An 18,102-nucleotide genomic window follows, 5' to 3' on the forward strand; every position below is an offset into this window, starting at 1 on the left:
GGGATCTCATATGGGCACCAGTTCTAATCCCAGCAGCTCCACTTCCCATCCAGCTCCCTGCTTGTGGTCTGGGAAGGCAATCAAGGACAGCTCAAAGCCTTGGGACCCTGCACCCATGTGGGAAACCTGGAAGAGGCTCTTGGCTTCAGATCAGCTCAGCACTGGCTGCAGTGGCCACTTAGGGAATGACAAAGCAGATGGAAGATCTTTCTATCTTTCCTCCTCTCTGTTTATCTGACTTTGCAACAAAAATTAATAAATCTTAAAAAAAACCAGCAGGCTTAGATCATGGTTCCCAGATTTCACCTAGTGATGTGTCCATAAGGAAAACAAAGCCAAACACCCTGATTCTGCCACCATTGCCTGGCAAAATAAAGGACTTTATCTCTTAAAAAAATAGAAAGGATTTCACCTCATAGCAGCAACAGCATTTAGGTTGAGTCAACTTCCCTTTGCAAAAACTCTCTACTCATTTTCTGCCTGTGTCTTCAGCCCAGTGCTAGCTCCTTCTTGACCCAGCATCTCTCCACATTCTATGCTACTGTGAGTAAGGGTGAACACTGCTCTTACAGTCCTGGGTGAAGATGACTAGGACTTAGCCCCTTGGTCTGTGGAGAGGAGTTAGCTCTGCATGTGACAGGGAATAGCCCAGTGGAAGTGAGGGATGAAAGAGCCCATGTCGGGAATAATGGGCATGGAAAGATGGACTTAGCTCCCTGATTAGCCTACTCCTCGCCATTCTAAATATAGAAGGAATATACATACATCACACATTTATGGCAGATTGTCCAACAGAAATTTTGTACTATTGATGTTAATGGGTAATGTCTCAGAGTGGGAATTGCACTTCTGTGAAGTAAACAGGAAGGGCAGGCAGAGGAATTCATCTTTGGTTGTTTTGAAATCTATATCGTGAGACAGCTGTTTCAAGTGAGGGGCTCTGTGACATGTTCATCTGGCAGCTGCTTCGTCCCAGGTCCAGTGTTGGCTACATTCAATCATTGAGACTGACATATTCTAGAAGCATGCTATAATCTAGTCCCTCCCCAGACCGTTGAGTTAGCTATGATCACGACCTCTATGCCATACAGGAGAAAACTAATATTGGGATTAATAGAGAAATTTATGAAGGAGGGTAATTTCATTCTGGATCAAAAGCTTCAATCCACTAGGTTTTGTAAGTATCACCTATTCAGTAAGTGAATCCCTATAAAAATAAAGAAATAAAACAATCCAGTTGATGAATTTTCCCTCTAATCCTAAACGAGGCATGGGGCTGACCTGGGAATGAGGCAATAATGTTGAACAGCGGTGGCACTGTCACGTTATCACTCTGGGAACACAGTACTTATCAGGGCAGAGACATGCTGACTCTTGATGGTCAATGGGCGAAGTTTATTAGTGGCTTATGTGCTGCTCATTGTTGGTCAGAACTGCTATAGTGAGTTTTCTGAATCCTGTGTCCTGCATTTTCTCAATGTCTTCCTCAGTTAACTCAGGATGGTAAAGGCTTTTGCTCCTTTACTGGGGGAGTCTTCAGTAACATTCATTGTGCCTCTTTGAACTTTTGACATTACTATTCTCTTTGGCAGATTCTTCTCCTTAGTGCAGGTTTTTAAGATGTACTACCTATAGGTCTACAAGTCCATTTTTATGTTCAATCAGTGTCCTAGATTAGGAAGACGCTAGTTGTCCAAATAACTGGTTTGTCAGAGGTGCTGATCTTGTCTACACGTGCGGGCTTGTTAAGCTTGAGTGCCACCTGGAGCTCCCCTGGTTGGAGTCTGAAGAGTGCCAACATGGAATTGTTTTTTTCTGAGGAGCATGTGCAGTACTCTAAGCTGGAAGTGATTTTGTTCCCAGCTTAGCTCTTGTGCAGCTCAGCTGTCCTCCATTCAGTCCAACAGTAGCTGGTCCCATGAATATGACTCTTGAGTGCCACTGAATGAGCATGTGCAGTTTACCACTGCTCCTCCTCGTCTTTGAGCCCTTGCCTCTCTGTGCAAGATGGTGCCTGGCGAGGCACTGATACAGATCCAGGCTGTCGGAGAAGCAAGATGGCGGAATATGGTGAGGACACGTTTAAACAGAGAAACATTAAATCAGGATGAAGCAGAGAGGACACATTCCAGAAAATAGGAGAGGACAGAACAGCAGCAGAGGGGTAACTGGAGACTAACAGACACAGGAAAGCAGTGGACACAATGGTGTGGTGTTGCAATGACTGATAATCCAACGAATTCAGCAAATGGCAGCCTGAACTCTACTAGCAACCAGGTGGGAAGGGACTTTCACTGGGAACTTGGGAGGTAAACCCAGACAAAGAATTGTCCATCCTGCTGGGCCGTTTGATTTGACCAGGAGCAGAGACAGAGCAGCAGATCACAGATGGGCAGTGCGAGAACCGCGTGGATTTCAAGCCCAGTCAGCCCCCTAGAGCCAAACTGGGTGCTATTTTGCATAAGGAGGCAAAGGTAAGGGAAAGGACTGAGCATGTGCTGAGCTGGGAGTGAACTCATTTCTGACTCAGTGAACTGCAGCAACATGGCATTCTACAGGTCTGGGTAGCTCTCAGACCTGACGGCCAGCAGATCAAGAACTCTAGCAGTGGCACGTCGGGCACCATTTTGTACTGTGGCAAAAGCTTCAGGACTGCAGGGGACAACAGAGAACTGTGCATGTGCTGAGCTCACGAGAACTCACTGAGTTCCCACAGGATTGCACTGGGCCCACAAGAAAATAATGCCAACACTGGCACCGTACAGGTCAAAATAGGTTCGTGTGGCACCCAGACCTAACGTCCAACAGGTTCTGGCTGGATCAGTGTCACCAACAACTTAGCTATATAGGACACCTGTTGTCTCTCTAATCCTGGAACCTGCTCCAACTGGAAGTGGGAGAAAGTTTGCACAGACAACGGTGCAGCCTCAGCGCAGTATCCCAGCAGGTGGATTCTGGTAAGCCAGGAGTTGGGGTTATGGAGTTCTTTGTGGAAATCTAACCCAAGAACCCAGACCTGGAACTTGCTGGAGGGAGTGGCATAAGTGATTGCAAACAAAGAGCCATGTACTGACTGCAATAAGTAAAATCAAACTGCAGACCTGTGGGTGACACAGCTTAGAAACCTGCCCCAAGGAGAAGACTCTGCTAACTTGAAATACAATGACCAAGAGCAAAAGAAGAGACAGAGGCACAAGGAATATCACTGAAAACTCCCCTGCAAAGGAGCAAAACCCTATGCCAACCTCAGAGTTAACTGAGGAATACATCAAGAAAATGGGGGACGCAGAATTCAGAAAACTCATTTCAAAGCTTCTGATCAACAATGAGAAGCACATACAAGAGTTCAAAGAATTTAAGCAATATTTTACACAAGCAATAGCAGCAATAAAGCAATACAAGGATGATGTATCAGAAGTTAAGAACACAGTAGAGCAAATTAAAAGTACAGTGGAGAGTCTCCAAAGTAGAATGAAGCAAGCAGAAGAAAGAATCTCAGAATTGGAAGATATTTCCTGTCACCAGGGGGAAGCAAACAAAAAGCTGGAAGCAGAGCTGGATCAGGCCAAAAAAAGTATTCAAGAATTGAAAGACACTATTAAGAGGCCTAATATAAGAGTTATGGGAGTAATAGAAGGTGCAGAAAGAGAAACTGGCTTTACAAATATATTTAATGAAATAATGAAGAAAAATTTCCCTAATCTAGACAAAGAATCGGGAACTCCCAATAGGCTTGATCAAAAGCGATCTTCACCAGAACACACGATCATCAAGCTCTCTTCAATTAAACGTAAGGAAAAGATCCTGAAATGTGCACATGAGAAAAATCAATTGACATATAAAGGAATGCCAAACTCACAGGAGATCTCTCACAGGAAACTCTACAGGCAAGAAGAGAATGGAGTGACATATTCCAGATTGTAAAAGAAAACAATTGTTGGCCTAGGATAACATATCCAGCAAAACTTTCTTTTGTCTTTGAAAATGAAGTAAAATTCTTCCACAGTAAAGAAAAGTTAAAAGAATTTGCCTCTTCCAAACCTGCCCTACAAATGATACTTCAAGATGTTCTCTTGACAGAGAAGAGGAATAGCACCTACCAAAACCAAAGGCAAATGGGAAGAACATCCCAGTAAAATGACAACAGAAGACTAAACCAATGAATAACCCGTTCCTAAAATGACAGGACCAAAGTACCATCCATACATATTAATCCTGAATGTATATGGCTTAAGCTCAATCAAAGGTCATAGATTAGTAGACTGGATTAAAAAACAAAACTCATCCATTTGTTGTCGAGAAGAGACACATTTCACCAACAAAAATCAGTGGAAACTTTATCACTTGGGACTTGATGTTTTCTGTTAGTTTCATCTCTTCAAAACAGTTTCTTCTGATTACATCATTCAATGACTCATAGATCATAGAGTAGCATCATTTTCTTCAAGAAGGTTCTTGATTTTCATTTCTTCAGCTGCACGTTAGTCATTTAGTAGCATGTTCTTTAACTTCATGGTGTTAATTTCTTTTTTCTTCCTGATGCTGATTTTATTTTGTGGCTTTTCATTTAAGGGATGTATAGTAGCTGTGTAATGGAGACTGTTATATCTAATGTTATTTAACTTCATGGCATTGTAATTTCTATTTTTCTTTCTATTGTTGATTTTGTATTATGACTTTTCATTTGAGGGGATGTACAGTAGCTGTGAAATGGAGACTAACATTCAGATGTGAGGATACAATGTAGTATGCATTTCTACTTCCAGACAAAGATGGACTTAAAATGAAACTGTTTTGACAATAGGATGTCTTGACAATAGGATGCTGGACTCTCTGCCATTGTCCATGCCTGCAATGATGGACATATGACTATGTATGAAGAACTATACTTTAATAATGATATAGAGGAACTAGGTGGTGGGGGGAAATTGGGGCTGAGATAAGGGAAATGCCAGGAGCCTATGGAACTGTATCATAAAATGATAATAATAAAATTAAAATTAAAAAAACAAACAGATCCAGGCTGTCAGCCGTCAGACCCGGGGGCCAGTCAGACCTTGCAGGATGCGAGGTTGGCAGTGTTTTCTCCATGGGCGCAGCTCAGTGCGATTGGTTAGAATCCAGCCCACTCCAGATCGTCCCCTAAACTCTGCCCCAACATACAAAATTGCACCTGCCTGGGTCCTGCTGGAGAATCAAGGCTTTTGGCTTTCAGATTCGGGGACCACGTAGACCCTGAAGGACATGAATCTGGTGCTGCCCTTCCCGCTGGATCAGCTCAGTGCGCTCAGCCAGAAACACACCCACTCCAGGACCTGATCTCCGTGTTGTGAACTCCGTCCTGCCACTGGTCAGCCTCATGGAGTCCACCGCTCTTTCTCTATTGCAGGATTGGCTGGTCTCAGTCTGCCTTCACCTCCAACGCTCCCCATGTGAACCCAAGCTCACACCTGGTAGCTGCAGGAGCCAATTTGTGGCCACCGTTAGATCCCTGGTTGTTGTTGCAGTCCAGATCACTGCTCAGCAGTTGCTGGTGGATTTTCTGTTTACTGCAACACCATTCAACCACTGTCCCTGCTTCCATCTGCCAGTGGATCTCCATGTAAGCCCCTACCATCTGTCTGACCCCTATCTTTTCCTGTAATTCGCTCCCTATACTTCACCCTGTCTAACAAGCAACATCTTAACGTCAGTGCCTGTGAGGGTGCCCAGGACCGGAAGCAGGTCAGACTAACTCTATACCTCAGTTCCTTCCCAGCACATCCACACCACAAACAGGATGGAATCCCTCAGTGACAAATATTTGCCAAAGGACAAGATTCAGGGCTGGACAAAGTTGTGTACGTGTGTGGTGGCTCAACAGGCTAATCACTCACCTTGCAGCACTGGTATCCCATATGGGTACAGGTTCTAGTCCTGGCTGCTCCATTTCCCATCCATCTCCCTGTTCATGGCCTGGGAAAGCAGTGGAATGTGGTCCAAGTCCTTGGGACCCTGCAAGCATGTTGGAGACCTGGAAGAAACTTTTGGCTCCTGACTTCAGCTCAGCTCCAGTTGCTTTGGCCATTTGGGGAGTGAACCAATGGATGGAAGATCTGCCTCTCCTTACCTCTGTAAATTTGAGTTTCAAAAAAAAAAATCTTAAAAAACCAAGTTGGAAGTAGTTCCATGATGACTGCCTTGGTCTTCACAATAGCTAATGCCTGGTCATTGCACCTGTTCTTTGCAAATAATGTGTTAAAGACAAACCAACACCCTTAGACTGTAAGACTTCAACAGCCAGGTCCCTCTCTCTCCCTACCAAGTCCTTCTGTTTGCTCAGAGCCTCTCTCTTCTTAAATAAAACCTTGTTTCTTCTCTTTTCACTGTCGTGTCCCAAATGGTCAGCAACACCAGGACATCAACCCGGATTCATCTCACTGGTTTTCTCGCAACACCTGGACACAGCAAATGTTTATTTCTCATTTATATCCAATCCTGATCGGGAAACTGTTCCGCTGAGGCACTGGGGGTGTCCCAGGACCCCAGCAGTGCATCTAACCAGCAGATTCCCCAAGATGGCTGTGGGGAGAGGCAGGGACAGCACACATCATCCCTTCCCAGAAGTAACATACTTCATTTCCACTCACACTTTGTCCATTTTAAGTCACATGGCCACCTTCAAAGTGGGGAAGTACATCTTACCTGGGGTGGGGCAGGAAGAGTATGGAAAACACCCGGAGACCAGCAAATATTCCCTTCCCTGACTCCAGGCAACCTTTTTTTTTTTTTCCTGTCTGGAGAGTTCTTTTTAGCAATATCTTACACAGAGCCCTACAGTACATAGCCCTTCTTAGCCATCTTTTTCCATTTAGCACCATGTTTTCGAGACAGGACCTTGCCCGTGTTTTCTAGTTTATCTTGAAGTCCTCCCCACCTGCCCCACCGCATGCTGCCCACTTAAGCCGGCTATATGAGATCTTCACCAAGGGCTACCATTCAGGGTCAAGATAGCTAGGTAAGGTATTAGCCTATGCATGTGGGAGAGGCCAAAGAAAACAGTTAGAGAATGAAACTTTTTGAAGGAAATGAATTTTTGTTCAATGGAATGAGGAAACCAGCCCTGACAGCTGACCAGCAGGTCCACCTGCTACGGTAACTGCTCCTGTTCTAGAACCCTATAATGTGGGGTTCAGCCCATTCCCTGGGGAATTCCCTTCACCCTGCACCAAGGAAGCTATTAAGGTTGATAACACTGAGCTGATAACTGCCTATCAGTGATAGAGTTATAACAGAATATCGTGATCCTCTGATCAGTGATAACAGAATATCGGGAACTCTACGTGCAGACTCCCCACCCATAACTTTCCAGAACAGGGAGAAAAGAAATGGAGGACCTGTATTCACGTCGGCAGAAAGTCTGATCTGAATGCAGCCCTGAGCCCTTTCCTGAGATGCCCATCTGGCCCAACAGGGTGCTCTCTTTGCTACTGAATTTGGCTCCCTGGCTTATCTCTATTTGTTCTCATGATTAAATTGTTTCTTGTGCAAAGACCTCCCACTTGAGCAGTTTGTCTCTGGTCACAGCTACCCTCAGATGTATCTGCCACCAGGCAGTCCACAGGGCCGCCAGACCTCCAGAAGTTTTCCTTTGTCTATGTTTATTTCATTGTATGACTTACTCGACTGTATCATTTGTTCTATTGAAGAAGCACTGTGAGGTGCCAGGCCTGGGCATACAATGTCTAATACCACAATGTTGATTCCTAGCCCTGCAGTTAGGATTTGGAGCCTATGAACGCCTGCTCCACGAAGTGCTAGTGGGAGGAGCAGTGAAGGGGAGAGGACACCATGCTCTGACAAGTGCCAGGCCCTGGCACAGTTCTGCCAATCAGCCTCAGAATGACCCATGGATGAGAAGGAGCGTGTGCTGCTGCTTCGTTGCGCATCCTCCTTGTAGACTGTGAGGCCATCCTTCCTATCCCTACATGACTGATGAGGATGCTGAAGACTAGGTCCTGACGTCAGGATGTGGGAAACAAGGCTGGAGGGCTTCTTGTACCTGGGGGTACCAGTGGAGGGTGCTACAAGCTGTTCATTCTGAACATGGTGTACAGGTCCCATCAACACCCATACCTTCATCCCTGGTGTCTGTTTGCCCTTTCTGGTCTGTAGTTCCTGCTTGCTGTGCATTCTGGCTCTGGGATTTGAAAGCCACAGTGGTGGCTCCATACCCATAATGTGTGTGTGTGGGGGGGGAAGCCTACTAGCTATAGGCTGTGTACACTGTCCCCGGTCACCTCCCATACAACTGGAAAATGGCTCACAGCTCATTGCCAATGTTCTGTGTCCAAGAGTCTCGAAATACCTTTGAGATTTTTACTTGTTAGCAAAATGAAGCCCTGGGCTGGAGACTCAGCATTGCAGGTGGGAGACCTACACAGCAAAAAAGGCTCAGCCCAGCCTACCACACACCAGAAGGGCCTCCCATTTGAGGTTCCAAACCATGACTGGGGCATAGCATTCTTGACAAGGCCAAGTTAGGGGAGCAACTGAAAAGTTGTTCAACAGTTCAGTGATCAAGAGCTTGCAGTATCTGTGAGAGGAGTTCACACCACCGAATGGTGGAAGGGAAAGGCAGCGGGGAGGAGCAGGTGAAAGGATTCACTCATACCATGTCACTGCAGGTTGTGTCCAGTGTGGGTGTGCAGCTAGAACTTCATTACACACTGAAAGAGTAGCTGAGACCAGAGATCAGGTGTCATCACAAGTCCACAGACCAAAGGGTAATAACTATGTGAGATGATGGATATGTTGATCTAACTCAGCAACCATTGTTTCTGAAACCATCATGTTGTATACTTTAAGCATGCATGATTAAAAACAAAACCAAAAGCCCTCCCCAGGAGAGTGAAACTCTGGAAGTGCTGTGGTTTATAATGTCTACCCAAACTGGGCAGGAAGGCGATGAGGTGGAGTTCCTGTTATAATCTTGGGGGTACTGCTATTGGGGTAAGGGGGTGATAAAGCTGGGAGAGAGGAGCTGGGTTTGGAAGGTGCTTCCCGGTCATCTCCACTCAGAAACAGCTTCACAGGCCTCAGTCCCGAGGTCACCTTCACGTCCCATGCTGCAGGGAGGGCGGGGGGGGGGGTGGGGGGCAGGCGAAGCAGATGAGAAGCACATTCATCTCACCATGAAGGGCGTCCAAGAGAGCAATTACTGGGAGAGCACTCAGCAAGGCAGCCACATTCCCTGGCTGCCAGAGTGTCGAGGCACTGCCATAGCCCCAGCTCTAGAGATTGTCACCACCAGCATCCAGGCACCTTGGTGCACTCCCATCTCTCCTCTAAGATGTGAAGTCTTGGCATGGAGTGGCACTGGGAGACAGTCACCAGGTCACCCGTAGCCCCTTTTGTTCCCCCATAGAAAGAAAAGCGGAGAAATCACTCTATTATAGCCAGCTGTTGCCACTTAGCCTCATCTGCCTGTCCGTCTGTCCATCCATTTGTCCACTCACGCACCCACCATCAAAAGTGTTACTCCCTCACTGCTGGCATTAAGGATTCAACCACACAGTTCCACCCCCTGCCCCCACCAAGTGCCAGGCAGGGGTGATGCCACCAAGGGGGACAATGCTTTGTTGCTCTCTGGGCTGGCTTGTTTATTCAGAGAAAAACAATGAAAATGATATTAGTTTTATTGCATTATTTTACTGACTAGAACGCCAGACTTATAGTGGATACAAATATAAAAATAACCAAATTCTTACAAATAATACTTTGCTACTACAGTACTGAATAATTAGTGGAGGTTGCAATGATAACACAACTTTAAATAACATTCTCATAATGGATTGAACACAATCAACCAGGGACTAGGGTTTAAAGGTTTACCGAGAGAAATCCAGGACAACGTGAACACTCAAAAAGCTCAAATTCCAACATCACACTTCACTTAACCGTAAATCCAGCAACACAGAAGACAGAACTCCCAGCAACTGGCAATGAAACATTTTCTTCTTTAGAACAGCCCAAAGTAACACAGGAAGAGAAGGGAGCCAGGACAGTTTCCCAGGAAGTCTAGTCCATCCCATCCCGGCCACCCCTCACTGGCCTGACACACAAGCACTGCTCACTGAAGTGCCCTGATGCATTCAAAAACAAACAACACAGACAGACGAGAGCAGAACTCACTACGCAAGTACTTCAACGTGTCCTCTTTGAAAGGGACCAGTGGGCAGAACCAGTCTAGGACCTGGTTCCCTTTGGTTTCACAGGTTGTTTTTTTTCTTTGTGAGCAGTTTACAGCAGAGAAAATGAGGTGTGAGACCACGGAAGACATTTCAATACAATAAATTAACCAGTATCCAATGCTTTGATGTTCCCATGCCATTAACCGGTTTCCTTCTCTGGAAATGGGAGGAAATGCAGAACACAGATTCCAAGGCAAGCTACAGAACCATATCTGTGCCCCAAACCATGGGAGAACTACAGAGTGATGCCTCATTAATATGCAAGAAATCAGATGTCCTCTTCATTTCCCACCAAACCTTTCACACAGAAAAACTGCCTCAGGTATTAATGGCAACTTTTTAAATACAAAACACTGCGGTACTGACCTTAGTATCCGCCCTCTCATGTGCAAACCAAAGTGTGTATCCCAGAGCTCCAGGTCAAGGTCCTACCTTGGGATTGTGAAGCTAAACCTGGCCATGGACAACTGGATTGTACAGCTCTACTTGTTCAAGCCAAGTTCAAGAGTTTCAGGACAGCTGGGCACATCCTCAGAGGACAAGATGGCTAAAGGAGGCACAACAGAGCTGTTGGGTCAGGGGGCCTGGGACATGTGTTCTCGGGAACACTCACATCTGGATTACCACCCTCACTCACATACTTCACGGGCAGCCAGCCTTGGATCCCACAAAGATGCTGCTGTCCTCTCCTTTGGGCCAAACCCTTCAGGAACACAACAGTTGTACATGAGCTGTTAGCCTGAAATGCCATCAGCTAGATGCACCAGCCAGTCAGCCATTGTGTGGCTCAGAATGACTTAGATGCTCCTAAGACAGTTGCCCTCTGGGAAGGAAGATCTCTCAGCATGAGAGACATTCCACTTAAATTATGGTTCATTAAAACAGATTCTACCACAGGGGAGTCGCGGCTTTACAATGGGAATCTAGCAAAACTGCCTCCACGTGGATGTGCTAAGTCCGGCTGAGCTGATTAAACACCCAGGTCTTCACCTTGTACCTGCTGCAGCCAAAGCCATGTGCCATTGCTTCCTGCTGAGCACAGGCTAACCACTACTTGCCTAATGAGTACAACAGGTATCCAAGAAATAGATGTAAAAGCCACCTTACAGGGATATTTTCCAAACGTATTCAACATTTTTTCACGCTTTCTCTATTAGGTTGGCTACTGCTTAATCATATTAAGGTTCATATAAAACTAAAACCAAATAGCTTATTATTTAAGCACATTCTCTCTTGCCTTCTTTGACATGTAAATTAGGCCATTAGACCATGAAGTGGTAGAGTGAGGCGGGCAGACAGGGGTCCAAGGCCTGCCCGCAAAGGGCAAGCTGTGTATTCTCTGAAGCTTTCAATGTCTGCAGAATGGACAGTCTCGTGCTGACCTCATGAGGGCGCTGTGACGGTGAGTTCCTTAGCAACAGGAGCAAGATGTTAACCTATCTCCCTGAAGAAACAGACCCCAGTGCCCGAAGCTGGAGGGAACAATGGTGGAAGACCCTGGCACTCACTCAAAACCACAGGCTGGGGTCGGCTCCTCCCTGCCCCAACGGATGAGCTCCAGTATGTTCTGGGGGTATACAGGTTCCACGTGATCCAGCTCTTCCCCACAGCAACCGAAGCATCCCACAGGCAGTGTTACGTCCCACTTCCTCCCACCTTGTCCCCCCGTTGCGACGTTTTTTTGTCCACATGAACCAAGCATTTATACTGGCACACACCTGTGAGCTGAGTCCATGGGCATATGGTCCTGCACTCTCTCCCACCTCCGGGCCCTCACCGTCTTGCTCTTTCTCCTTGGCCTCAGCAGAATCCTGACAGTGTCAGGCCCCCTTCTCCCCCACCTGCCAGCAAGCACTTGAGACCAGCTATGCTCTTTTCATGCCTTCCCACTCTTCCCAACACACCTCCCAGGAGCCAGATGCTGTGTGAACGCAGCCTGGCAGGATGCCTTCCCCACCCCCCCAACAATAAAATGGGCACAAAACCAAAGACTCTTAACCCACTCCACAGCAACAAGACTCGCAAACACGTGTGTGGGAGGGAAGGGAGCATTCTTTAAACTCACTTTTCTGGACCTTGACATTCTTCCCAAGAATGCTTTTGGGACACAACACTCTGGAACTTCACACCTCTGACTGGAAATAGGAGATGATGTGCCAGCCGTGCTGGTGGCATGAGGCAGAAGTGTGTGCCTGCCAACGGCGCCCTCGGCTGCTTCATGTCGCTGTGGGTCCTGGGCACCACCAGAGATGCTGTGGGTAAAGGGTTAGGAAGTAAGGCTGCCAAGTGTGTTGGCTCAGGTGAGTGGAGGTCAGGGGCTGGGGACACTCCAGTAAGGTGTGCGACCATGAGGCACAGAGGGCCTTTTGGTTCTGTGGAGAGACACAAGTCAAGACCCAAGATGTGAAAAAGGCGACGCTTTGAAATTTCAAGGTAGTCCTTGCTGACAAAAAAAAAAAAAACAAAACCTTATGTTGCGTTTAGCTCCCAAGTATAATATAATTACTAAGATGCACTGCACCTGCTTAGCGTTGCTGCCCTAGCAGGTGATGCTGCTCTGGGAGGCCAGGGAACATAGTTCATGCTGAAAACCACTGGGATGGGAATTGTGGAGGTTTTGAAGAAGTCCCCCCAACAATCCCCGGTTCCCCAACCCAGGCACTGTCCCAGTGGCTACACCATTTTCAGAAATGGGACTCTTTGGCCTGTGTGTTCAGGTCACTTTATCCACAACCAGAATGTTTCAAAAGCAAGCATAGGGACATAGCTCCACAGGACGGGCCTCCTTTGCAGGACCCACAACACAAGCATTAAGTAAGATGTGTGGGCTTTCCTTGCCAAGGTGAGCTCCTATGTCCCTCACTGGCCAGAAGTCTCTAGGTCTCCAATGCTCAGGGTACTACACAGTGGCATACAGTGAGAAAATGACTGGGTGAGAGAAAGTAAGTTATTTCAATGAATAAATAGCCTCGAGTGGTTGAAAGCTCACACAGAGTTTGTGGATGAGGTTAAAGACACCAAGACATCACACTAACAGGTCTGCACACTTACCTGTGGCTCTACTCTGGCTCCTTATTCGGCCTCAGCAATCCACGACTTCCCAAAGTAGTAGCCAAAGTCGCCGGAAACTGAACTCGGCCCATCCCTTTTAACCACACTCAGCTGCAAAGACTATCGCATCCAGCTAATTTCCCTCCACTGGCGAAATGCCAGCCAGGACACCACCTGCATCCACTTTCCCATTTCTCTTCTATTCGTACAACCTTTGGCCTCAGCGTGGGCAGAGCCCTGGGCCCCCAGGTCATGCTCTCAGGAACAAAAAGGTCCCTCCCCATCCCTGCAGGACCAATCCCTAGCCCTTGTCCTGCCTACTGACTCTCATCACAGGACAGCTAAATGCCTCAAACTTAAAACCAAATGTTGTTTTGCCATGAGCTCCACGTATTTGAAAAAGGTCGAGATGGAACTGTAAAGGCTGTTGGAGAAAACGCACATCCAAGATAAATGTGTCACCTTAACTGAAAAACCAAGTGGGAGCTGTGGGCTGTGCCTCACAGATTTCAATTCCTTATCTGGGGGTTGGCTTAGAAGCTGCAGCTCAAGATGGTGGCGAGACACCAAAGTACTCTACCCCAGTGCGGCGGCGTCAGCCCTCAGTGGCATGTCCATCTGCACCTGCTGTTCTGCACACGGGCACCAGGCTAGGGAATAAACAAGAGCCCAGCGTCCGGCTGCAAATCTACCACCAAATCATAACCTATGGAGTCTCAGGAAAGGAAGCTTTCTTCTTCTTTCTGGAACAGTCTTGAAAGAAAGGAAACCTCCTTGCCTAGTTTACTAAAGTGCATACTAAACGAAAACCTGGGTCCTGACAATGAAACCTACTGGGCTGCCTTGGCCGACGGTCACCTCTGGCACCAGTGCCACGCTGCAGTCCCTCAGACTCTCCTGGCACCGGCCCACGTCCATGTTCACAGTAACAGCACAGGTGCCGGATGAGCAGCCTGCGGTTTCTCCCACTGCGCTCACATCCCTCACACTTGACACTCTGCTTGCCCCTCCTGGGTGGTCCCAGCAAGTCCTGGGAGCAGCCAGCATGGGACGCTTGCTCCTGAGCCCCCCGAGGTCCCAGGGAGGTGGCTCAGAGCAGTGGGTCCCCCTCTCTCTCCTGGATTTAAAAGTAGTCTCTTCTTCTGCTCTCATCACTGATGAAAGATGGGTTGTACTGTCCAGGGAATATGCACGAATGCCGTGATCCGGGCAATCCAGTGTAGGCAGGGTAGAGTCCATTTCGTTCAAGTTCAGGATTCCTTACACTTGTGGGCTGGTTGCCAAAGAGAAAAGACCATTGATTAGTCTTGGGTTTAAAATCATTTTTTTTTTGTAAGAGCATGCTATGTTTGAATAAACTTAAGATGGAAGCTATTATGAAAAGGAGAGCAAGTATGTCTCTGTCGAATCTGGTATACATTTGCCCTTATTTTTATTTTACTTTATTATTTGAAAGCTAGAGAGACAGAGGCAGAGAAAAGGGGAGAGAGAATCTTTGATCTACTAGTTTATTTCTAAAATGGCTACCACAGTCACATCTAGGTCAGTCTAAACCCAGGAGCCTGGAATTCCATCTGGGTCTCCCACTTGGGTGTTGGGGTCCCAAGCACTTGAGACATTATCTGCTGCCATATAATACAACAGGTCGAGTTCATCTTTTCAGGCCTGGTCTATTTCACCCTCTACCTACATCCATTTTGTTCCCAGGATTTCACCATTCTTGCTGGCTGAACAGTGCCCTGGGTGTACTAACCTTATTTCCTCTACGCGTTCACCCACTGATGGGCATCTACACTGATTCTGCAGCTTGGCTACTGTAAATAGTGTTGCAATGAACATGGAAGCGCAAGTATCTCTGATTTCATTTCCTTGGCTTTCTACCCAGAAATGACATGGCTGGTTCATGTGGCAGATCTGTTTTCAGTTTTACCAAGACCCTCACATTGTTCTGCATAAGAGCTCTATCAATTAACATTCCCACCAATAGAGTGTGAGTTCCTTATTTATCAACACCCTCCACAACATTTGTTATTGTCCTTTTGATAATAGCCATTCTAATTGGGGTAAGATGATATCTTACTGATTTTCATTTCCATTTTTGGTTATTTGTACCTCCTTTTAAAATGTCTTTCTGATTACTGGCATATTTTTAATTTTTTACTTTTAGGTTTTTGAGATCTTTTTATAAGCCAGATGTCTAGTTCGCAAACATTTCCTCCCATTCTGTCAGCTGTGTACTTAGTTGTGTAGCACCCTCTCAGTTTGGTACAATTCCATTTGCCTGTATTTGTTTCCTGTGTTTTGGGGGTCTTAACCATAAGTTCATTCCTATATTGATGTATGGGAGTATTTCACTTATGTTTTCTCTAGTAGTGACATAGTTTCAGGTCATATATGTAAGTCTTGAAGCCTCTCTGAGCCGAGTTTTGTGTCATTAGACAAGGTCCAAAGTCAGATTTCAGTTTCTGGATACAGCCAGCCCATTTCCTCAGCATTATTACTGAAGAGGTTGTCTTCCTCCTTCTCCTCCTCTCTCTCTTTGGTTTCATTTTATTTGAAAGGCAGAGAAACAGACACACAGGAAAAGACACCCCTTCTATATAAACACCGACACAGAGAAAAATAGATCTTCCATCTACTGTTTTACTTCCTAAGTGCCCATCAACTGGTGGGGCTGGACCAAGCTGAGGCTAGGAGCCCAGCACCCAACCTGGGCTTCTCAGGTAGTGGCAGAGAGGATGTCCTTGTGTCATCACCTGCTGCCTGCAGGGATGCGCATTTCCAGGGAGCTGGATGGGAGGCAGAGATGAAACGTGCACCCAGGCATTCCGACACGGGGTGTCTCAACCCTTGCATCAAACAGCCCCTCTTTGTATGTGAAAATACAGTGTCTTTGTCAACAATGAGCTGACTATAGATATCTGGGATTTTTTTCCCTGAGATTTCTATTTTTTATTCCATTGATCTCTGATTTTATACCAGAAAATGTTTTGGCTACTGTAGCTCTACAGTTATGTCTTCAAATCAGGTATTACCACACTTCTAGATGTGCCATTCTTGTTCACAAGTCCTTGGTGATTTGTGTCTTCTGCTTCCATATGAATTTTAAGATTTTTTTTTTTAGTTCTGTGAAGAATTCCATTGATATTAGTGGGGATTATATTGACTCTGAAAATCACAGTGGGTAGTAGTGACCCTTTAACAATGTTAATTCTTCCAGCCAAGAACATGGGATGTCTTTCCATTTTTTGTCTTCTTCAATTGCTTTCACTGCTGGTTCATAACTTTCGCTGTAGTGATCTCTCACATTCTTAAGTTTATTTGAAGGTATTTCAATTTTGTGATTATTATGAATGGGAATGGTCTTGCAAGTTCTTTATCAACAAGCTCATTACTGCCATATAAAAATGCTGTATTTTGTGTGTTGAGTTTGAATCCTGATCAGTTCTAATGGTCTCTTGGGGGAGGCTTTCAAGATCTTCTGTATATAAAAGCACATCATTTGCAAAGACCAACAATTCGACTTCCTTTCCCTCCCTTCCTATTTGTATACCTTTTATTTCTCTCTTTTGCCTAACTGCTCTGGCTAAAACTTATAATACCAGATTGAGTAAGAGCAGTGAGAAGAGATATCTTTGTCTTGTTTCAGATCTTGGAGGAAATTTAACTTTTCCTGATTCAGTGTAATACTAGCTGTGAGTTTATCATACATACTTAATCATGAAGATTCTGGGGATTTTATCAAATTATTTTCCCTGCATCTATTGAGATGATCATGTTTTTTTAACTTCCATTTTGTGATATGACTATTGATCTATAAGTGCTGAACACTTTTTAACATTCACTTGCCCATGATGACTGACTAATGTGTAGCTAGGTTCAAAATCTAGCATCTCTGGGAATTTCAGCAGAGTATCTGGGAATTTCTCTGGGAGGCTGGTCTGTAGTTTTATTTTTCTTTCTTTCTTTATTTTTTTGTGGCGTCCTTGGCAGGCTCTGGCGCGGGGTAATGCTGGCTTTGCAGGAGTTTCCAGGAGAGGTCCCTCATTCAATGCTCTGGATGAGTCTGAGAGGAACTGATGTTAACTCTTCCTGAAAAGTCTGGCAGAATTCAGGACACCTGGGCTTTACTTCGTTAGATTTTTTTCATTATTGATTTGATTGCATTATTCATTATTGATCTGCTTGGATTCCCCACATTTTCATGGTTCAATACTGGTAGCTTATACATTATCAGAAACTTCCTTCAAGGTTTTACACTTGTTGGTGTAAGTTGTTTTAGATTATATTATATATATATTATATTTCTACGGTATCAGCTATACTATTTCCTTTGTCATTACAGATTTTATTGATTTTTCTCGATTTTTTCTTAAATAGTATAGTCCAAGTTTTAAGGGATTTTGTTTAGCATTTCAAAACATGAATTCCTCATTGTAATAATCTGTTGTATTAAAATGTTTCATTTCTTTTTTTCCCTTTTCTTTCTTCCTCTCCTTCCTCCTTTCTACTAATTTTACTGCTTCGTTTATTCTTGGTTTTCTAGACTCTTGAGCTACACTGTTAGTTTATCTGAGATCATTCAATTTTCTTCAAACTAGATGCTTATTGTTATAAATGTAATGGTTGGTACTACTTTTGCTATATCTCATAAATTTGTGTATACTGTTTCCACTTTTTTAAAACAAATGTTAAAATTTACCCTTTGTTTTTTTTCTATGACCCATGATCTGACAGCATGTTGCTTTTCTTCGTGTATACCATTCACCTTGTTACCATCCTGGAACACCTAAGACAAACTGCTTAGGAAGGAGAAAAG

At 45.3% G+C, this 18,102-nt stretch overlaps 1 protein-coding gene across 3 annotated transcripts in view; it reads right to left on the bottom strand.

Annotated features, from left to right (window-relative positions):
• Positions 1-12,709: 12,709 nt before the first annotated feature.
• Positions 12,710-18,102, bottom strand: part of HEG1 (heart development protein with EGF like domains 1) — an 86,599-nt gene continuing 81,206 nt past the window's right edge. For all 3 annotated transcript variants that reach the window (XM_058662006.1, XM_058662008.1, XM_058662007.1), the window contains one exon: positions 12,710-14,556. In XM_058662006.1, coding sequence (XP_058517989.1) covers positions 14,407-14,556 — 150 coding nt within the window. In that variant the 3' untranslated portion in view covers positions 12,710-14,406. The remainder of the gene's footprint in view (positions 14,557-18,102) is intronic.

This window comes from Ochotona princeps, chromosome 3, assembly GCF_030435755.1.
Source record: "Ochotona princeps isolate mOchPri1 chromosome 3, mOchPri1.hap1, whole genome shotgun sequence".
In the NCBI taxonomy this organism is placed as follows: Eukaryota; Metazoa; Chordata; class Mammalia; order Lagomorpha; family Ochotonidae; genus Ochotona; species Ochotona princeps.